The following is a 24,063-nucleotide window of genomic DNA, read 5'->3' as shown; positions in this document are numbered from 1 at the left end:
CATCCTTTTGACGGTAGACCACAGGAAGCATTGAATGGGGCATGGTGGGAGGTGTTTTAACGAGATCATTAATATTGGAAGAAAAATGGGATGCTAGCAGGTCGGCTTTATCCTTGGCTGAAGTGACAATAGAACCATCTGGTCTTGACAGAGGTGGGAGTTTTGGCGAGAGACCAGAATGCTTGGCTACCAAGTGTAAGAAGCAAGTTTTCTACTTTTAGCCTGTTCAAAATCAATTGGACTGATTAATAACTGCTTTACAATTGCTGTGAGCTTTGGTATAGGCAGAAAATGAAACCGAAGAATTGGAAGGAAGCCAATTACGATATGTAACATTATTCTCTTGAACAGCCTTACCACATTTATTGGAAAACCAAAGTTTCGATAAAGGAAGAGATTTTAAAGTGGAGTGTGGAATAAAGGTTTCCATTCCTACAAGAATAATTTCACTGACACGATCTGTTGACATCAGAAGTTTTGAAACAGTAATCCGACCAAGGAAAAGAAGAAAAGAAATCTCGCAGGTCATCCCATTTTGCATTCTTGTAATGCCAAACAATATGAGGACCACTCACTATTACCGTATACTTAGAAGGGTTGTTTGTGAGAAAAAGATCAAGCATCTTGGCTGTATGGTTAGGACTGTCCGGTATTCTGGTAGGTAAATTAACAATCTGTGCGAGATCATTAGTAATTGCGAAAGCCTCAGCATCTCAACCAGCTGGGTCTGTGTGACTAGAAAATGGAAGCCAGCTGGAGTTGTGAACATTAAAATCACCAAAGAAAATTACCTCACTGTTAGGAAAGTTGGACTGGAGAAAGTCAAGTTGCAAAGAGAGGAAGTCAAAGAGTTCCAAGTGATTGGTGGAGTTGGGAGAATAGTAGAGATAACAAATGAATTTGACAGATTGAGGTAGAGAGATTTTAAGCCAGAGAAGATTGAAAGGAGGAGATTCCAAATTGTCAAGTCTCTGACAGTTTGTATTGGAATGGACATACGCACAAGTACCACCTTCGAGGCAAAAGGAATCATACAGCGAATAATTTGGGCAACTGAGATGAGCAGTGGTTGAATCATCTGATAACTAAGATTCTGTCAGAAAAAGTATATGGGGTTTGGCAGACTGTAATTGGAAATGGACATCATTGAGATTAGAACTGAGACCATGTATATTTGTGAAATGAACTAGGAAGTGTTTAGGAAGTTTAGATCTTTTCGCAGATAAGTTTGCTCTATTAGTTTGACCATATGTGGTGTATTCAATAGTAAAGAAAAGTGGGGGGGGAATGCTGTATGAAGTAATGAAATTTTTGGATATGGCGTACACATGGTAAGAGTATACCCAAATCCTTGACATAATGTTGCCTCAACAGTGACCTCTGCATACACACTACTCAGACTACCTCCAGTCACTATCTGGCAGAGTAGAGGTAGCAAGATTATATGCTAGCTGATCGGGAAGTCTCCTAGAGAGTTACCAATAGGTTCAGTCTGGTGTACTAACTATCGGCTGGCCTGCGAACACCATTTTAGAGCGGTACCCTCGAAATGTAAGGAAGTTTGGATCTCGTCATGGTGTACATTATAACCTCAAAAGACATCAATCATACTGCATGATGGAAGGGTTGACTGGAACTTAGCTCTGGAAACTAAACACGGGTTCCACCATTTCAAGCCTGCAATAAGCAAAGTGGTGGTATTGCACTGGTTGATGAGAGCCATCAACCAGTGCAATACCACTGGTTGATGAGAGCCATCTACCACCTATTAAGGTGGTATATGACTTTCATCTACCATAATTAGACTTGATTTAGCATTGTATGATAACTTTTTCCCAAACTGAAATGAAACTATTTCAGATTAATAATTAGCATTAGCATTAGCATTAGTAGAGGCATACGATGCAAGAAAGCAAGCTTATTCAGCATCAGCCCAAAAAAAAAAAAAAAAAAAAAAAAAAACCCTCTCCCATTTCACCCCTCCGTTCGTTCGAAATACCTGTCCAGTTGAGCTTTAAATTTGTTTAGGCTATCAACTTCAACAACAAGTGATGGAAGTCGGTTCCACCAACCAACCACCCGCTGGCCAAAGGCAAATTTCCGCACATCTATCCGACATCCGTCCTTCCTCAATTTGAATTTATGCCCTCTGAGGTGATTATTCTGAGAAAGATGAAGAATCCCATTGGCATTGAGCATGCTCAAACCATTCAAGGCCTTATACACCTCTATCAGATCACCTCGCCGGTGCCTAGTCTCCAGACTCTGTAATTTGCAAAACTTAAGCCTTTCTTCGTAAGAGCAACCCTTTGTTCCATTTACTAATCTTGTTGCCCTTCTCTGTACCCGTTCCAGCAGCTCTACATCCTTCTTGAAATGAGGCCTCCAGACCTGTATACAGTACTCAAGATGTGGCCTAACCATTGCCTTATACAAGGGAATAATCACCTCCTTATCCCTGCTAGAAAAATTCCTGTATATCATTGACAAGACACCATGAGCTACTCTTGCAGCTCGTCTGCACTGCTCAGAGAACTTCATATCTGCCTGCACAATTACCCCCAGGTCCTTTTCATTCTCCACCACTGTCAGTGTGGTACCGCAGAGTTGATACGTTGCTCTGGGGTTACTGTTTCCCATATGCAGTACTTTACATTTGTCAATGTTAAACTTCATTTGCCACCTCTCAGCCCATCTGTTCAACCTTTCCAGATCCTGTTGCAGCAGCATAGCGTCAGTAGTGTCCTTGACGACCCTGCCAACCTTTGTATCATCTGCAAACTTGGACATTAAACTTGATATCCCATCATCAATATCATTCATAAACACCGAAAACAACAACGGACCCAACACTGAACCTTGAGGAACTCCACTAATAACATTAGTCCACGTTGAGCAGTGTCCATTGATTACCACTCTCTGTCTTCTGCCACTCAACCATCCCCTTATCCATAGCAGCAATTTGCCTCCAATGCCACACTGCTCCAATTTGTGCAGCAGTCTTCCATGTGCAACAGTATCAAAAGCCTTTCTAAGGTCCAAATATATAATATCAAAGTTATTCCCTGCATCCAGTTCTTTTGTGACTACATCATAGTATCCAATCAAATTGGTCAGGCAAGACCTGCCCTTAACAAAACCATGCTGCGTCTGAGCTATAACTGAATTCTTGTCTAGATGATCCTGCAGTGCTTCTTTAACCAGTGCCTCCATTAATTTACCTGGAACAGAAGTTAAACTAACAGGTCTATAATTACTTGTGTCAGCCTTTGATCCTCCTTTGTGAATTGGGGTTACATTTGCACATCTCCAGTCTATGGGTACCTCCCCTGAGTCCAAAGAAGCTCTCATAATTATGGCTAGGGGTTTGCATACTTCCTTTGCTGCCTCCTTTAATATAACTGGATAGATCCCATCCACCCCAGGTGCCTTTTTTATGTTTATCCTCAACAATCTCTCCTCCACTTTCCTCTCAGTTATTACAAAATCATCCAGCTCACTGCCAATGTTTACTTTACCTACATCATTCTCCTTCCTGAATAACTCCTCATGCGTGAATGTAGATGCAAAATACTCGTTTAGATTGTTAGCCACCTGAGCAGGATCCTCAACTGTTGAACCATCAATATCCAGTGGACCAATCTGATTCATCCCTTTCCTTCTCGAGTTCAAGTATGTAAAGAACTCTTTTCTGTTTTTCTTTGCATCCTTTGCCAAGGATTTTTCGTAGTCTGCCTTTGCCTGCCTAATCTCCTTTGTGACTTGGTTACAGACCAACTTATATCTATCATAGGCTTCCATGTCACCCATTAATTTATATGTATCCCATGCATTTTTCTTCTCTGCCACATGTCTCATTAGTTCATCTGACAACCATTTAGGCCTAAACCTTGAACAATAATCCTATATATGCATAGAATAGCTATGCAGAATACACATATTGAACTATATAAATTAAATATAGGTTGATAAAAGTGTATATGTACTACATATAAATTAAAATACATGCCTATGTGGGATACAGAGACTTTAAAATAGCAAAAATATATCAAATCTATGAGGGTATATCAAAAAAGTATTGTGTCCTAATATTTTCCTGAATTGTTCAACATGGTTGTATTTTCCTGAATTGTTCAACATGGTTGTATGAACCATAGTGCAGTCACTACATTTGTTTTTCTTGCCTCCTGGTGTGAAGTTTCATTATTTTGTTACCAGATATTTCACTGCTATGCATTTTACAAATATAGCACTGAGATATGTAGTGATAGAACACATGTTACTGATTGACATTCACTAATGAAGAAAAGCTCAGTATGGTGATGATTGTATAGACATGAATAGAGTACTGTTCATTGAACTGAAGGCAGTGGAGAAACAAAATTACAATACAAGTCAAGTAACAGGAAATCACAGCTGACCAAATTCACATAAAATGCACTGATGAGATAAGCAAAAAAAAAAAAAAAAAAAACCTGCTACATATTTTGACATACACTTGTAATTGGCACTTGGAATTTCATGAATATAAGTTATTCTGGCCATTCCTGGTTATAGAAGATTCTTTACAGTATGATTTTTCCAAATGTTGATTGATGTGCAGTGAAGGAGAAAAAGCAGATAGAAATTTTTGAACGCATTTTGTTGTGCTATGCATGAGAAGGTAAAGAATTCTTATGTAGTGTTGTAACGATGGATGAGAATTTAGTGCACCATTCTTATCTGGTGAGCAATAAATAGTCAAATGAACGCCATCACAGAAATTTACAATATCAAAACATTCATATTCAGCTATCTTCTGGAAACATTGTACTTAACGTTTTCTAGAGTGTTGATGTAATCCATTTGAAATACTTGCTACCACTATTAATTCTGAGTGTTAAAACACAAATTGAAAGTGTTTGACCTGTAGCATGCCCTGCTATTTATCTCCTCCCTACCTTTGTACAATCAGCAAACTTAGACACTAAACATAAAATACCTACATCAATATCATCAATAAATTTTAGAAACAGTAGGGTCCTATCACTAAACCCTCTGGGACTCCAGTGATAACATTAATCCATGAAGAGCAGTGCCCTTAATAATAATAACTTAATAATAACTTTTCTCTGAATGCCACATTGCTCTTATTTATACAATAACCATTCATGTGGGACTGTATCAAAAGATAGTCTTTTGATACAGTCCCACAGGAATTTGCTGAAATCTAAGTAAATGGCATTAAAATTATTCTTTGCATTTAATTCTTTAGTGACAACCTCATAGTAGCTAATGAAATTAGTCAGAAATGATCTCCCCTTAACAAAGCCACAGCATGGCTTGTTAAGGCAAGATTATATAGATGATCCTGTATAAAATCCTTAACTAACTCCAACTCTATAATCTTCATGACACAGAAGTCAAACTTTGAAGTCTTTCAGTTTCTAATCTCTATTGGCACAAGCACATTACAAATATTGTTTCCTCTGCATCTAAAAAACTTGGTTTTCTCTTTACTTTTCTTCAAAACAGCTGCTCACTCTGTATAAATCACAAATCTGCCCTACCATGGAATATTGTTCCCACATCTGGGGTGGTGCCCCCAAAACCTCTCTCAGGCATCTTGATTCTATTCAGAAGAGGGCAGTTAGGTTAATTAATGATTCATCCATGGGCACTGTTCTTCTGAATTGGCTTCTATAATTCCTGCTCTCTCTTTCAAAACAGTCTGAACACGTGCAGCCACCAGCCAACATCCATTTACTGTCCAACTTCAAACTTACAGAACCAACTTTTCATCTTCCTCATTTATTCATTCAACTGCCATTTTCTGGAACAACCTTCCTTCATATGTATTTCCTGAAAATTACAGTCTACAGAAGTTGAAGTCCAATGTCAAAAAATATCTTTTTTTCGTTTTCTCAACCTCCAACCCAAGCACGGTACTAAGTACTGTAGGTTCTAATATCTCTCGTGTTTGGGGTTTACATAAAAAAAAAAAAAAAAAAAGAAAGAAAGAGTTCATGTGCTGTTAAAAAAAAAAATAATAATAATAAAATAAAATAAAGAAATAAAATTGTATATATATTAAAAAAAAAAAAAAAAAAAATATATATATATATATATATATATATATATATATAATCATCATCAGCCATTTTCAATCCACTGCAGGATGAAGGCCTCTCCAGCAACTTTCCAGTTCCTTCTATTTTGTGCAGTAGCCATCCATTTACTACCCACAAACTCATGAATTTCATCTGTCCATCCCTGTCATTGTTTTCCGGGTTTTCTTCTAGCTCCTCTTGGGTACCATTCTGTTATTCTCTTAGTCCATCTGTTATCACGTCTTCGAGCTATGTGTCCTGCCCAAGACCATTTTAGGTCTTTAGTTTTGATAAGAATGTCCTTTACTTGAGTTTGCTGCCTAATCCACGTGTTTCTCTTCTTATCTAACAATCTGATTCCCAATATAATTTGTTCCAATATTCGCTGTGTCGTTGTCAGTTTCTCTTCCATTCTTTTGGCGAGTGCCCAAGTTTCACTTCCATAAGTCATGGTGGGTAGTATACATTGGTTCATTATTTTATGTTTCAGACAAATTGGGATATTGCTCCTCAGTATGTGACTATATTTCCTGAATGCTATCCATCCAAAATTTATTCTTCTCTTGACTTCCAGCCATTTATCATTATTACAGCTGATGACTTGTCCCAGATAAGTATATGACTCCACCTTTTCAATTACTGCTTTTTCAATCATTATATCCCTTTCTATGGCATACTTGTTCATCATTACTTTTGTGTTATCCATATTCATCTTTAGTCCAAAATCCTTAGTAACTCTGCATAACTGATTAAGATTTTCCTCTCATTCTTTGGGATCGTGGCTTATGACCACAATGTCATCTGCAAAATGAAAATGGTTTAGGAAATGGAAAATGGTTAAACTGTGACCAGTCTAACCTTCTAAAAGCTTCCTCTAGGGCAGCAGTAAACAACTTCGGAGATATTGTGTCTTCTTGTCGAACTCCTTTCTCAATTTTAAATTTGCTACTGTCTTTGTCTAGTCTAATAAAGGAGGTATCGTTCTCATATATTTTCTTCAAAATTATAATATATGGGGTATCTATGCCTTGTCTTTCCAGTGCCCAAAACATTGCCTTATGCTGTATGGAGTCAAATGCCTTTCCAAATCCACAAATGCCAGGAATAATGGTGTTTTATATTCATCTGCTTTTTCCATTAGCTGTGATATTATGTGAAGGCGATCCATAGTTGAGAATTCTGTCCTGAAGCCAGCTTGTTCTTTCAACTGATTGTCATCGTTTTCTTTCTAATCTGTTAGTAATGACCCTTGTGAACAACTTGTAGATGTGGGATAACAAGCTAATTGGTTTATAATTTTCAATTTCTGATTTATCTCCTTTCTTATGCAGCAAACTATGATTGCATTATTCCACTGCTTAGGCGTCACACCTTTTCTAATGCACTTTGTGAAGAGTCTTGCCAGTTTTTTTAACAACTCTAACCTCCCAATTTTAACAACCCTACAGTAACTTCATCTTCCCCCAGAGCTTTCTGATTCTTCATTTTCTTCAACGCATGTTCTACCTAATCAGGAAGGATATCATATGTGTTACTAATTTGCGAACCATCTTCCCCACTGCTGGCATCATTCTCTCACTCCTTGTATAATTCTCTATAGTAATCTTCTTCTATTTGAATTATGCCTTCTCTGCTATTTATAAGTACACCATCACTATTCTTCAGTTTCAGTATCATTTGTCTTTCTGTATTGCTGCTCATGTCTACTGATTTAAGTCCTTTGTTTTCACTTAATGCTTGTTCTACTTTTCTTGTTAAATCTTCTTATGTCCTCTCTGAGTCTCTTTCTAATGGCTTTGCGTAACTCAGTATACTCAATTTTCCCCTTGTCAGTGTTTATCTTGCTCTTCATTTGTCGTCTTTGGTTCATCGCGACAAGTGTTTCTTGACTAATTTTTTTCTTATTTGGATTTCTTTTTACCTTTAGGTTTCTTGGGCTTTATCACTTTCAGAAAGTTGTAATATTCCTAGTTGATATCTTGGTCCTGAGCTGTTTGCAGAAGCTCAAACTTGTTCTTAAGTTCCAGTGCATACTGCTTTTTCTCCTTTTCTGTTATCTCAAAGACCTTAGTATTATTTACTCGTGTCAGTTTTTTTCCTTTTTTTTCTTACATCTATATCAAGTGTGCATCTGACCAGTCTGTGATCACCCCAACATTTACCTTGTTCAGGATGGTAACATCATTCACGATATATCTTCTGTTAGTGAGGATGAAGTCGATTTCATTAGTTGTTAATCCATTTGGGCTCTTTCATGTCCACTTTCTGTTCACCCGTTTCTTGAAAAAAAAAGTGTTCATTGCTGACAATCCTAGAGATTCTCCAAATTCCGCAAGTCTTTCACCTCTTTCAAAATTTCCTATAGTTCCCCTTTCTGCGCTGTTTTGTCTCTTTCCAACCTTAGCATTGAAGTCCCCCATAATGATAGTGTAGTGGGTTTTCTGCTCATCTAGAAGACACTCATCTAGATTTTATTATATATATATATATATATATATAAAATAAAATAATTAAAAAAAATGAAATAAAATAAAATAAGAAAAAAAAATATAGGTGGTGATTTAAAGGTAATCGCCTTTATTAGTACTACAAAAGGTTACACTAAGTATTGTTGCTTTTTCTGCGAGTGGGATAGTTGCGCCAAGGATATACACTACAAGAAGAGGAGTTGGCCTCAACAAAAATCATTAATACTTGGAATTAAGAACTTAGCATTTGAACCTCTTGTAGATCAAAATAAAGTTTTCCATCTACCACTCCACATCAAACTGGGGCTCATGAAAAATTTTGTGAAGGCTTTGGAAGTGAATGGTCCTGCATTCACATACTTGCAAGAGAAATTCCCAAGACTTAGTACAGAGAAGATTAAGGCAGGCATTTCATTGGTCCACAAATAAGGCAACTTTTTAAAGACGAACAGTTTGAATGTGACCTTAGTGATAACCAGAAATCGGTGTGTGGAAAGCCTTTCAAAATGTTTCGACTAGTTTTCTAGGAAATGTTAAAGCCGGCAACTACAGGCAGCTTGTGAAAGATCTCATCACTTCTTACGAAAAACTGTGGTGCAACATGTCATTGAAGATGCATTTCTTACATTCACACCTGGATTTCTTCCCGCCAAACTGTGGCACAGTCAGCAATGAACATGGTGAGTGTTTTCATCATTGCAGCGATAGTACAAAGATACAAAAGCAAATGGAGTGCCGCCATGTTAGCCGATTATTGCTGGATGGTGAAAAGGGATGCTCCCAAAGCTGATTACAAGCCAGAGGCGAAAAGGTCCCATGTTTGATACAGGTATGTTCAGAGCTTCATCTTACTGCCATATAAATAAAAAATATCTTGTATAAATATAAAAACTACTTTTTTCAAAAACAAGAGCCAATCTGCTATTTTAAGCACTATTTCTGTGTTTAGCACCCCAAAATCTATAAAGTAAACTTACTTTCATGCCCGTAACAAGATATGACCCAAAATTTGTTGTTTAGTGTTATTTCATTAAAAAAATGAAAAGAAAAACATTACACAGAAATTTAAGTACACAAATGGGTTGGGCAGTAACCATATTGTAGTGTGTATGATTAAAGGTATGCACACTTGTACATCTGAATTGAGTTTTTAAATTGAAATACATTTTCAATTTCATTTCAGCTTATCATTAACATAATGTCATGTTTGGTTGCTATAACGATTAATACAAGTTGATAAAAGAGCACATAGCTCACAGTGACTTGTGCGTTTTTATTTCTTGTTTTAAACTTTTACTGTTATCAGTATTTTATCAGTGTATTTCTGTTTTATATTTTTTATAGTGTACATTTTATTTTATTTATTGAAGTTTTATTTCTCAGCCATTAAGTCAGTTATTTTATGAATTTTTTTTGAAGAAGGGCATTCTGCTTTGGGAGATTCTGTGCACAACCTTTGCAATGTATTGGCTAACTGACATTGTATAAATTAGCGGGTTGTCATAGACATTGTCTATATTAGCCAGTCTAATTCACACAAGTTGTCTGTCCAACATGTATAGGCGCCTCCTTAGCCAGGTGGGAAGGAGCAGCAGTGCGTAGCACATGCTTCTTGATTAGACCGGGGTTCGAGCCTGTCACCACCAAATACGGAGGATGCGGAAAGGTCAGGGAATGACCACCGCATATCCCGGAGCAATATGGCCTTAGTTGCTAATGCTCCTAAAAACCCAAATAACAATAACATGTATAGGCTAATGTGATCAAAAAATATTTTTGTAAAGATTACCTTTTTAGGCTACTGAAAATAAGATATAGAGTAGTTCTTGGGAATTATATTGATTGGCAGCACCAATACATCTATAATGAAAATGCAAGTTCCCCACTTACTGTTTTTGCCCGTGGCAAATGTAGCTGAGTGAACAAGCATGAATGTTCAGTAACACATGCAATTGAGTTCAAGTACACATTACTGTTAAATATAGTTAATGATTGTATGCATTATCAAAATGATTAATTATAAACTCCTCTGACCTAGTGGTTGTGCCAGATTATAAACAAAACATTTTGAACCTTTTGCACCAGGATTGTTGATGTTAGTATCCATCATTGCTTTTCTGTTTCTAAAATAATTTTGTGGTTTAAATTATTTCAGATCTTTTGCAACAATTTTTAAAGAGAAGAAAAGCAGAATACAGATGAAAAAGAAACAATATATTTTGTCTAAGGCAGCACAATAAGAGTTTTAATCCTGCATGTACTAAGAGGCACTAAAATTGAAAATTGAATCTGTGCAACAATTTTATTTATTTTTTTTAAATTTTAATCTGATTAACTAAATTATTAACTGATTTAAAAAATTATATTAAACTGCTAAAATTAATCTTTACCAGATGTTTACTAATAGCTATTTGTTGACACTAATTCAGGATCTATTACACACATAAGTACTAGAGGATAACAAGTAAGAAATGTAATCAAATTAACAATTCTATGTAAATGAAATAGTAGTAGTAGCAGCAGTAGTGGCATGTGATGCAAGAAAGCAAGTGTATGAGCTTATGCAGCATCAGCCAAAAAAAAAAAAAAAAAAAATCACACCATTCCCTCCAAATGCCTGTCCAGTTCCTCCTTAAATTTATTCAACCTATCAACTTCCACAACGACAAGATGGAAGTTTGTTCCAGCAATTAACCACCCGCTGGCTAAAGACAAATTTCCGCACATCTATTCTACATCTGTCCTTGCTTAATTTGAATTTATGCCCCTTAAGTCACCATAATTTACAAATCTGCTATCTTCACAGTCACTGAAGAAGTGGCACAGAAAGTACCACAAAACTGTAATTCTTTAAGAAATCCTTTAATTAGTTTAGAAATTCTTTTAGAAATAAATTGTATTCTTGTTCTTTGAAGTGCTCATTATTTCACCAGTTTTCATTACGTATTCTCTGTTCACCAGTTGTAAGCCAATACTCACAATAGTATTTTTGCAATACGATTGGCTGTTATTAAATAACCTTGTGCTTTAATTTTTTTAAGATCTTTGCAGCATTTTTTTAAAACAATAAATCTTGAAATTTAAGGTAAAATTGGAACAAAATAGAAAAAGACATTCTTTCTATCATTTCTGGAGCCATTAGACAAATGATACAGGATGATGGTATTACTCTTCAGCATAGTGAATAGATCTTGCTTAGGTTATATACCCCAACCTATAAAACTGTTTGTACATCTTCTTAAAAGAGTGAGGTCTCTCTTGTCCTTTTTTGTGTTTTGTTGGTTAGCAGGCTTCAATCTATTTAAAGAGAGTCAGCATAAGGGCGCTGACTCACTTTAAAAATTACAGCTGTGAATTACAGGCTCCGAAAAGCGATAAGTGTTTGCCCCTTTATTTACCTAATTGTTATTTTATATTGTACTTTGTAAGTAGCCTTATAATTCTAGTTATGCCGGTTATTTTTATTTTTAATTTAGATAAGAGTTTTTGTAAATTACTACATAATATACGTAAAACCGTTGTTTCATTCGAATCTTGCAGCCATTATTTTTGTATAGAGAGTGGTAAGGAATTCAAATTTTTAATTGTTAACTAGGTAGCTCTAATGTAAAATTATATAGCGTAATACGCATCACTGCATTTGGATTCTATTAGATAGTGTAGTATTGACAATTAATTAATTAAATTTATTGATCTTATTAATTTAAAATATCATGCCCAAGACTAGAGCAGCAAAGCAATGAGCACAAAGTGGCAGGAGTGCTGTGACTTGGGGGAGAACTGAGGGGGCCGATTCTCCAATGCATCACAGCCTAAAAAAATGTTTGCTGAAATCTCTGGAACAGGTGCAGAGAGTGTCTAGAAATTAGGCGTGAACTCAGCATTCTAATGGGCGTCTATGAGAGCTTGAGGTATAGGGTAGATGCCCTCGAAGAAATTAATATTAGGGGCCTACCAAGCTCTCAGCTGCCCAACTCAACCCCAGAGCTCACCCCTGTGCATTAGGCAACACAGAGGAAATCTCCAAGGCAGAATGCACTGGTCCCAAAGGAACTAGTTATTATTGGTGACTCTATTGTCAGGGAGATGGGTAATATATTGTGTAAAAAGGATAGATGGAATAGGACCAGGGTATGTCTGCCAGGGGCAAAAGTTGATGACGTTGTGAAGCATATATCATCTTTTAAGGGCACAAAGGGTGATATTATTGCACCAATGTTGGCACCAATTCAGATTTACTTAACAAGGACAGGTCAATGTTGCAAAAAAGTCATGCGTTAGGGTTAAATTTGAAAGTGTCTGCAATTCTGCCCAGACACGATAGGAGGGAATACATGATGAGAGCCTTATCAATCAATTCGGCCGTGGAGGGAATATGCAAGGCTCAAGGGGTAGAATTTTTTTCAGCTTGGTCTGTGCTTGTTAACAGGAGAGACTGCTTCTACAGGGATGGGATACACTTAAATAGAAAGGGTGCAAGAATATTTGCTGATGCTATCGAGGCAGTGTTAGGTGGGTCAGAAAACTGCTAGCTTGGGGGGATTCACAGAATAAAAAGTTAAAAGTAGCAGCAGGCAGAGGTAAAGGTGATTCTTGTGCTACTTCTATTAGAAAAAGCAGTGGCCTGGAGCGAGGGGTGCTGGGGGTTTCAGGGACTGGTGGCAGTCATCATGAAACAGGTGGGTATATGGGATGTGTTAGGGTAACTAAGAATAAGAATAGGTGCATGTATACCAATGCTAGAAGTATAGTAAATAAATTTGATGAATTTGAAGTGTTGGTCAAGACATCAAAGGTGGATATTGTTGGGATATCAGAGACATGGTGTCACACAGATATTAGGAATGCTGAATTGGAATTTGGAGAGTACAATGTGTACAGAAAGGATAGACAGGATAGGAACGGAGGAGAGGTTATGCTGTTAATCGAGAAAAACATAAAATCAAAAGAAGTGCATCCAGTTGATATAGATGGACTGTACACTGTTGAGTCGGTATGGTGTGACATAAGCACTGCAAAAGCAAAAATAAGAGTAGGAGTGTGTTATAGGCCTAATGACTCAAATGAGTATGATGAACAATTGTACAGAGAAATAGTGGGCCAGTAAATCAGATTGTCTTATAATGGGAGATATTGACTGGAACTTGTGGGTTAGTCACTTGCACACCAGCAAAACTTTTGTGGATTTACCGGATGATTGTTTTCTACAGCAACACATTAGAGAGGCAACCAGAGAGAGTAATACACTTGATCTGGTTATAAGCAGTGATTATTCGTCCACTAAGAATTTGCAGATAAAGGAACCACTAGTTGATAGTGATCACAGTGTACTGATGTGGGATTTACTTAAAGACATAACTACCATCAGGGGTAAAGGAAAGGATTTTTGCTTCCATAAAGGTAAGCAAACTACAGTGGTCTCAGACAGTTTTTAAATTCTGTTCAGTGGGATCAACTGATGATGTTACCAACAGCGAATTCTAAGTGGGAAGATTTCAAGGAATTAATCATGGAAGCTACTAAATGTTTTATACCTAATTAAGAAATATTGTTCAAGGCTTAGGCTTAAATGGTTGGCAAATGAACTAATGAGACTTGTGGCAGAGAAGAAAAATGCATGGGATGCATATAAATTATCAGGTGACACAGAAGCCTATGGCAGATATAAGCTAGTCTGTAATCAAGTCACAAAGGAGGTTAGTTAGGCGAACGAAGATTATGAGCAATCTTTGGCAAAGGATGCTAAGCAAAACAGCAAGGATTTCTTTACTTATTTAAACTCTAAAATGAAGGGGATGAATCTGATTGGTCCACTTGATATGAATGGTTTGACTGTTGATGATCCTGCTCAGATAGCAAACAAACTGAATGAGTATTTTGCATCTATATTCACACATGAGGAGTTATTAAGGATTGAAAATGCCGGAAGATTATCAAATTGTAGCAGGGTGCTTAATGATTTTTAATTTTTAATAACTGTGGGTTAGTCACTTGCACACCAGCAAAACTTTTGTGGATTTACCGGATGATTGTTTTCTACAGCAACACATTAGAGAGGCAACCAGAGAGAGTAATACACTTGATCTGGTTATAAGCAGTGATTATTTGTCAAAGTGTAGGAGAAATTGTTGAAGTTAAACATAAAAAAGGCACCTGGGATGGATGGGATTTATTCAGTTATATTAAAGGAGGCAGCAAAGGAACTAAGCAAACCCTTAGCCATAATTATAAGAGCATCCTTGGACTCAGGGCAGGTCCCCACGTACTGGAGATGTGCAAATGTATCCCCAATTCACAAAGGGGGGATCGTAGGGTGACACGGGTAATTACAGACCAGTTAGTTTAATTTCTGTTCCTGGTAAAATAATGGAGTCCCAGGTTAAAGATGCATTGCAGGATCATCTAGACAAGACTGCAGCAATAATTCAGACACAGCATGGGTTTGTTAAGGGTAAGTCTTGTCTGACAAATTTGATTGGTTATTTTGATGTGGTTACAAAGGAACTGGATGCAAAAAATAATTTTGATATCATATACTTAGATTTCAGGAAAGCTTTTGACACTGTTGCGCATGGAAGACTACTGTACAAATTGGAGCAGAATGGTATTAAGGGTAAGTTGCTACAATGGATAAAAGGATGGTTGAGTGGGAGAAGACAGAGGGTGGTAATCAATGGGTGCTGCTCTTCGTGGACTAATGTTATTAGTCGAGTCCCACAGGGTTTGGTGTTGGTTCCACTATTGTTTTGTATATTTATCAATAATATTGATGAAGGTATATCAGGCTTAGTGTCGAAGTTTGCAGATGATACAAAGGTTGGCAGGGTTGTTAATGACAATAATGGCAGTGTGCTACTGCAACAGGATCTAAAAAATTTGGGAAGATGGGCTGAGAAGTGGCAACTGAAGATTAACATTGACAAATGAAATGTACTGCATATGGGTAGAAGTAACCCCAGAGGAATGTACCAACTGTGTTGTTGTTGTTGTTATTTGGTTTTTAGGAGCATTAGCAACTAAGGCCATTTTTTTTTTTCTGGTAGTTGTTGGCACATCGTCTTCTGTGGCCATATTGCACCTCCCAAGGTTTTTCAGTACTTTGATCCAAGCCCGAGGCGGGAATCGAACCCGCAACCTTTGGGTTGCCGGGCAGGTACTTTACCCACTCGGCTAGCCTGGTCGGCGAACTAACTAAGGCCATATTGCTCCGGGATATGCGGTGGTCATTTCCTGATCTTTCCGCATCCTCCGTATTTGGTGGTGATGGGCTTGAACCCCAATCTAATCAAGAAGCGTGTGCTACGCACTGCTGCTCCTTCCCACCTGGCTACGGAGGTGCCTACCAACTGTGTACCAGGTTTTCTGAGGAATGCAGACAGGCTGCCAGAGCAGGTAGTGGGGTTTTGTCAATGATATACAGGAATTTTGTTAGCAGGGAAAAGGAGGTGAATGTCCCTCTGTATAAGGCAATGGTCAGGCCACGCCTTGGGTACTGCGTACAGGTCTGGAGGCCTCATTTTAAGAAGGATGTAGATTTGCTTGAGCGTGTACAGAGAAGGGCAACACGATTGGTGAGGAGAATGAAGGGATCCTCTTATCAAGAGAGGCTTAAGTTCTGCAAATTGTAGCGGCTGGAGACTAGGCACCTGCAAGGTGATCTGATTGAGGTGTATAGGGGCTTGAATGGGTTGAGCATGCTGAGTTCGGATGGGATTCTTCCACTTGTTCAGATTATGAACCTAAAGGAGCATAAATTGAAATTGAGGAAAGACAGTTATAGTTGTGTGGAAATTTGCCTTTAGCCAGTGGGTGGTTAATTGCTGGAATAAACTTCCATCTGTTGTTGTGGAAGTTGATAGCTTAAATAAATTCAAGGAGAAACTGGACAAACTTTAAAGGGAATGGTTGTGTGAATTTTTTTTTATTTATTTATTTTTTTTATTATTATTTTTATTATTTTTTTTGGCTGAAGCTACATAAGCTCATATGCTTGCTTTCTTGCATCACATGGCGGCGCCTCCGTAGCCAGGTGGGAAGGAGCAGCAGTGCGTAGCACACACTTCTTGATGAAACCGGGGTTCGAGCCCGTCACCACCAAATACGGAGGATGCGGAAAGGTCAGGGAATGACCACCGCATATCCCGGAGCAATATGGCCTTAGTTGCTAATGCTCCTTAAAAAAAAACCAAACAACAAACCAAACAAACATCACATGGCACAATTACTCTTACTATTACTTTGAATAGTGTAATAGTCAGCCTTCAAAAACACATAAGCATACAGTCCTTGTACAGTATAAATATATTTAGGCTATATATAGCTTTTGCTGTATTATTTATTGGAGTGCTGGAAATAATTCTTCTGTTACTTCAGTTCAGTTTTATATTTTACAGAACATTTAAAATTTCAATACATCATTTAATGACATTTGAAATATAGGAATTATTCCATAAATTGGGTGATGAGTGGGTACCCAACTTTCAGATGGATACATCTAATCACCTTGTAAAAATATGTGTATCTAATTAGTAGTAATTCCTTTGTTTCGGAAGGCTTGATTTTTTTTTTTTTTTATGAAAACCCCAAACACAAAAGGTATCAAAACCTATAGTACTTTGTACCGTGCATGGGTTGAAGGAGAAGTATGGGGGGAGGGGGATGCCGGAAACTTTGCTCTAGAGACTAAACATGGGTTTCACCACTTCAAGCCTCCAATAAGCAAAGTGGTGGTATTTCACCAGTTGATGAAAGTCATTTATATTCCTGGCTACCCTGCTCCGTGTGCGCGCGCGCACACACACACACACACACACACACACACACAAAGTTTTGCATATTCCATTTTGAAAGTATACCTGCTCTAAATGGTCTCCTGTGGCTACTAACTTTTTTATATTGCTAGTCTTTCACTCAACATGAAAGGAGTGTCGTCTTAAATAATGAATAGTTACTGATTTAAAGGCTTCTATGGCGCCTCCATAGCCAGGTGGGCAGGAGCGGCAGTGCGTAGAACACGCTTATTGATTAAACCTGGGTTCGAGCCCATGACCACCAAATACGGAGGATGCGGAAAGGTCAGGGAATGACCACCACATATCCCCGGAGCAATATGGCCTTCGTTGCTAATGCTCCTAAATAACAACAATAACAACAAAGGCTTCTATAAGCAACTGCCAAATCAGTATGAAAAAAGATTTCTCAAAGTACGTCTTAATTTTCTGTCTGAAATAGTTTATAAATGAAAATGTTTATATAAATGTGCTATAATTCATATATTGTCTGATATTTTAATAATATGAAAATTACTTGTTGTAGATATAACAGAGACACTATTAGTATCATCATATTCTCGTTCTTTGACCCTAAAATTTGAGACTATACATGTGAACTACAGTGGAGACTACCAGTGTTGGGCATGGCATGAAGATACACCACTAATTGTAAAGAAAGGTTATGCACCTATATATGTAAAAGGTAAATCAGTTTAACTGATATTTTGAATTAATATTAATCACAACTAATATCTTCTAATAAATTATATATATCTTTTGAATAAATTATAAAGAAATACTTTTTTAAATTAAAAACAGGATCTTATGCTCAGAACAGAAATTTAACAAAAAAATTAAATCATGAATGAATTAATAACAGCCCTTTTTTTACTCATTTTATATATTAGTTATATCTGGATTTAACAGCATCATTATGATGTATTATTGTACTGGTTTCTAAAGCATTCCTTTAGTGTAGGGTGACCAATTGCTGATAGCCACATCATCTGTCATCGTTCCGCTATTCCGTGGGTCAACGTATGAAGCCTCACCACCATGCCCTGTCTGTGTACTTTTTTCTGTCAATGATTTCACTCCAGTTTCCTCCTCTCTTAATGGCATCAGTCTTTATTATGTTCTGCCGCTTCATTCTTGGTCTCCGCTTGGTCATTTATCCCTTAATTATAGATCAAACATTCTTCTTGGCAAATGCCTCTTGTTCATCCATTTGACATGTCCAAACCATTTCAATTGTAAATCAAACATTCTTTTTGTTACCCTTTGATGAATGCCTCTCGTTCATCCTCTTGACATATGGTCAAACAATTTCAAACAGGACCTTTCAATCCTATTCTGGAGTTTTTCAACCTGAATTCTCTCCCTAATTACATCATTCCTGATTTTGTCACATCTTGTCTTTCTGGCTATACTCCTCAGAAATCTCATCTCTGCCCCCTGAATTCTGCTTTCATCCTTTTTTCTCATCATCCAGGTTTCAGATGCGTGTGTCAGAATTGGTACATAATAGGCCTGATATATAGCCTTCTTACACTTCAGTGGTATGTTCCTGTTCCAGATCAGATCTCTTGTCTACTTATAGAAATTCCAGCCCACTTATATTCTTCTACTTATTTTTTTGTCTATCACTCCAGTCTTTGTAAGGGTGCTTCCTAGATACTTGAAGTTGTTAACCATTTAGCTCTTTCCCTACCATTGTAATGTATCCGTCAGGCTCGCCCCTCCTCTTTAGAATCATTACTTCACTCTTCTCCTGACTGAAAACCAGTCCAAATTCATTGGCCATACTAGCCCATATATCAACTTGCTGTTGCACTTGTTCCCTGCTCTCTCCCCATATGCGGCACCTCCGTAGCCAGGTGGGAAGGAGCAGCAGTGTGTAGCACACGCTTCTTGATTAGACCGGGGTTCAAGCCTGTCACCACCAAATGGAGGATGCGGAAAGGTCAGGGAATGACCACCGCATATCCCGGAGCAATATGGCCTTAGTTGCTAATGCTCCTAAAAAAAAAAAAAAAAAAACCAATCTTCCCATGTGCAGAGGTCATCTGCGAAGAGCATGACTTTCATCTGGTCCTGTTCAAGTTGTTCCACCACTCTACATTGTCCCTGTTGTGGCTATCAACTGATAGCCACAACAGGGACAAAAAGACTTTTAAATTCCAAAAGTAGGGACAATTATAAAAAAAAAAAAAAAAAGAGAGAGAGAGAGACTGAGACAATGAGAACTTTACCATGTTTAGGTATGTGCTCTGAAAATGAAACTGAAATATTTATAAAAGAGAAAATATTTTAATATATCATAAAATAATTGCATCAATATTAAAGAATAATTATTAAAATTTAAAGAATAATAATTAAGCCATAATTAACTTAACTTTTATCTTAATTTTTCTAAAATGAAATTTTTAAGCAAAGAAAACTGAACTGACTAAATAATAAGTTTTCTTCAATTAGAATTCATATCAGTATTATTTTTCATATCAATATCAATCAGTTCTATATCAGTAATATTTTTTCATATATTTGGTACTTCCTCACAAACTGTTGTACTCTTTAAAAGCATTCATTCCATAAATTTGAATTTATTGAAGGGCTCATGCTATTTTCTAGGTATTTACAAGTTTCTTTATACATATCAAATATTTAAATATTTCATTTTAAAATTATATTGAACAAATTTCTCTTCAATGCATAATTTAAGTATTTCAATTATCTAATGCATACAACTCAAGATAATACACAATTTAAGCATTTCAATTTTTCTGATGCATTTACTCATTATTGCACTCTCCAATGTGCAATTTTTAGAGCATTGAATTTTTAGTAATTGCTTATTGAATATAGAAAAAACACTCTGCATAACATGAAAGTATGTTTCATTTAATGATCATTCAAAAAATTTTACAATAAATTTTTTGGCCTTTCTTCCACAAGAAAAATGCCTTTAGTACCTCAAAATTTTTAATACTAAAATCAGTTTCTTGTTATAAACTTAACCAGTGAGTTTTTGAATGTTTCAGTGACTTGTTATACATTACATTAAATCTTCTAAAGGACGAAATTCTCAATATTACAAAGTTCTATAAACTAGTAATGAAAATAACATTGCACCCTTGAGTGAGATCAGTAGAGATTGGCGCCTCCGTAGCCAGATGGGCAGGAGCAGCAGTGTGCAGCATATGCTTCTTGATTAGACTGGGGTTTGAGCCCATGACCACCAAATACAAGGATGTGGAAAGGTCAGGGAATGGCCACCGCATATCCCCAATATGGCCTTAGTTGCTAATGCTCCTAAAAACCAAACAACAGCAACAGTGGAGATTGCAAGCACAGATTGTCTACAATGAATTCTGCCTTTACATACAGGAAGGTGTTGTAGGATGGCACAGCACTTTCACTCAAAATCTGCACCACTATAACTGCTTATAGACAGAAGAAAAGGGAAATATATGCCCAGTTGTCATCCTTATTTTTTTAGGACTGCTCTTGGCGAACTCATAAGCATAAGTGGTTTGTCTAGCACTAGAACTATTTACACCTTTTATGAAGTTGTCATAAAACTTCATGTATCTTCATGTTTTACATTAAGATACATGAAGGCTTCATGGGGCTCATACTCCCTCTGCCTAAGATTGGCTAACTTAGCTTTGGGTGAGAATGTCATAGATGAGAATTGAATCCAAACAAGAGGCAGAATACCATAGCCACTCAGTTGCCACAATGGGCTTATTATTAAACTATTATGATAAAAATATTATGATGCAGGATGAATTCAAAATTTTAATAGAGTAACAGTATATACTGAATGTATATTGAAGAATCTAATCTTTTCTGGGGTTTGAATCTACATAGATGCAGTTACAATATTCCTGTTATGTGATGGGCTTATACTCAAATTTTCCCACAATTTTATGAGTTTTAAATTTAATTTTTAGGTTTTTTTTGTTGAATTTGAAATGGCCTTTTATTCACTAGGATTCACATAATTTCTCATTCATTCTATTCTTCATGATTTGAAATTTCTTAAACTTTATTTGTTTTTTCAGTTGACCCTGCATAGTAGGCCTTCCCAAGGGAGCCCATTGTGCCAGGGTCCTTCCATTTTTCACCCATCAAAGAATATTTTCAGCATCTATATTCTATATATGTTCCTAAAATCAGCCTGCATATTTATATGATGTCTGTTAGATGCCAACCAAACAATTAACTTCATTCTGTACTAGATCAAAGTGAAGACAGAAAACACTGTCTTCACTTTGGAAAAGTTAAGTAGAAGAGACCACCCTTCTGTATTGTTCATAAAATAAAACAAAAAAAAAAACAGTGCTTCTCTCAGATTCTACACAAGGCAGATAGGTTAAGAAATCACCATCCCAGTTTTGTCAGAAGGTTATGTTTTGATATTTTATTTTACATTTCTTTGCAGACATGATCACTAATGAAGTCAACATCATTTATACAGTATTTCACTGTATTATAAGTCCTCCATGATAGACATCTAAGTTAGTGCAAATGCATTGTCTATAAGCAGTAAATTAACTAAAGTTATTATAATGGAATCATTTCATTACATCTCATATTGTGAAAATAAGTAATACTTCCTCATTAGAGGAAACTATTGTTACTTATTCTCAGTGGATATCACCACCTAGATGGTCATTTCAGGGCTATTTGGCCCTTCTTCAGTGGGTATGTAGGTACCTGATAGTATAACAGTTAACAACCCAGTTGTGAAAATAATTGGCGCCTCCATAGCCAGGTGGGAAGGAGCAGCAGTGCATAGCACATGCTTCTTGATTAGACCGGGGTTTGAGCCCGTCACCACCAAATACAGAGGATGTGGAAAGGTCAGGGAATGACCACCGCATATCCCGGAGCAATATGGCCTTAGTTGCTAATGCTCCTAAAAAAACCAAATAAGTAACAATAAGTAAAGTGAAAATAATTCCACAATATGAGAGATGTAGATGGTGTTTAGCAGTTTGATATTTAATAAAAGTTCAGGACTAAAGCCTAAGACTGTGGGAAAATTTTAACGTATAAGTTAGTACAAATACATCATGTCTATATGCTGTTGTTGTTGTTGTTTGGTTTTTAGGAGCATTAGCAACTAAGGCCATATTGCTCCGGGAATATGCGGTGGTCATTCCCTTGACCTTTCCGCATCCTCCGTATTTGGTGGTGACGGGCTCGAACCCCGGTCTAATCAAGAAGCGTGTGCTACGCACTGCTGCTCCTTCCCACCTGGCTACGGAGGCGCCTCTCTCTATATGCAATAAATTGACTGAAGTTATTATAGTGGCATCTTTTCATTGCATCTCGTATTGTGTATACCTTCATAATGAGTGCCTATACAGTTATACTTTGAATAAGTAATTAATGCTTCCCCATGAGAGAAGACTATTGTTACTTTATGATAGTATAGTAGTTTTACTACTTGTCACTCATTTGGACAAGTCTGAGTTTGATTCCCATCTGTGACTGGAAGAATTTCTAAAGTCCTCTTCAATCAAGGTTGTAGTGAGTCTGACTTCAGGTGGAGGAATAGAGTTTTCTTCCCATGAGTTATTCTGTATTTTCCAGCCATCACAACAGACAAATCTGCCCGTGAACACACACACAATGTGTAGACATAACACACATTGGCACAATGTGATCTAAGTTGCTGATGTGCATTAAATCCTTCATCAGCAACAACTGTATTATAATGGGTGTAACAATTATTACATCTTAACTGTGGGATTCTTTATGCGGTGATTCTTGTTATTATTTGTCTGGATGGCTGTGATTAATTATTTACTAGAATACTGACAAGACTAGCATAAAAAGTCAAGACTTTCCATGGAATATACTTGTATATATTTCATGTTTAGACTTTAGTTTCAATTCAACATCCAGCAGAAACTAAATGTCTGAAAAAAATGTAAATAAATAAAAAATTGTAAGAGTCTCCCAATAGCAGAAAAACCATGCCATGCACGGGCCATCTTTTGGCTGGCTCTAGTATACATTATTAGATACTGCAGTGCCTTTATAATTAAAGTATCCCTATTCAGAGCTGTATGGATACGATCTAATGGTCAGATTGAAATTCAGTTTAGTGTACTTATGTCCAGGACACTGGGAAGCGAATGGCACAAAAAGTAGATAGTTCACTGTCTCTTTCCAGGGCAGAGATAGTGCTGTCACCAATATGTTTTCATATTGCAGTTTTGCAGCTAGGTTAAGGACCTGGAAGAGACTCACAACAGTAGTAAACAAATAATTCTTTCTCTTTACGAGATCATAAACTTCTAGTGATACTGTTTTAGGTAAACAAGGGCAGTGCAGCAGCAGCAGTGCTACTATTAGAAGCACATATGGAGGAAATTGCAACTGCCAGGGCAGACTTAGCACTGGAACATTAGTTTTAGCTCCAAATATATGGCAGTTGAACATGTCTGCTTTCATAGTATGTTTATAGAAAGATGTTTAGATGTTTATAGAAAGAAGGAAAGAAAGAAATTTACTCACACAAGATTCACATATTGGAAGAACTTAAAGCAGATGAAGTAGAGATTAGAAAGATATTTACTTTCATATTCTGATGTGCATGCAAGTGAATGAGCAGTGGCAATGGAACATCCTGTGGGAGACTAGCTTCTCCTTGCTTTAAATGGGAGTGTAAATATAACTGCCACACTTGCACATTATAAAATGCACAGATGCTGCTAA

The 24,063-nt window shown here is 36.9% G+C and overlaps 1 protein-coding gene across 2 annotated transcripts in view; it reads left to right on the top strand.

Moving 5' to 3' along the window:
- LOC150078070 (vascular endothelial growth factor receptor 1-like) overlaps positions 1-24,063 on the top strand; it is a 341,587-nt gene that overhangs the window by 177,422 nt on the left and 140,102 nt on the right. For both annotated transcript variants that reach the window (XM_090385266.1, XM_090385267.1), the window contains one exon: positions 17,873-18,031. In XM_090385266.1, coding sequence (XP_090241392.1) covers positions 17,873-18,031 — 159 coding nt within the window. The remainder of the gene's footprint in view (positions 1-17,872; positions 18,032-24,063) is intronic.

This window comes from Mastigoproctus giganteus, chromosome 11, assembly GCF_048544385.1.
Source record: "Mastigoproctus giganteus isolate SK-2022 chromosome 11, ASM4854438v1, whole genome shotgun sequence".
NCBI classification, from domain to species: Eukaryota; Metazoa; Arthropoda; class Arachnida; order Uropygi; family Thelyphonidae; genus Mastigoproctus; species Mastigoproctus giganteus.
The sequence above is the reverse complement of the archived record's forward strand: the minus strand, read 5'-3'. Positions and strand labels throughout refer to the sequence as shown.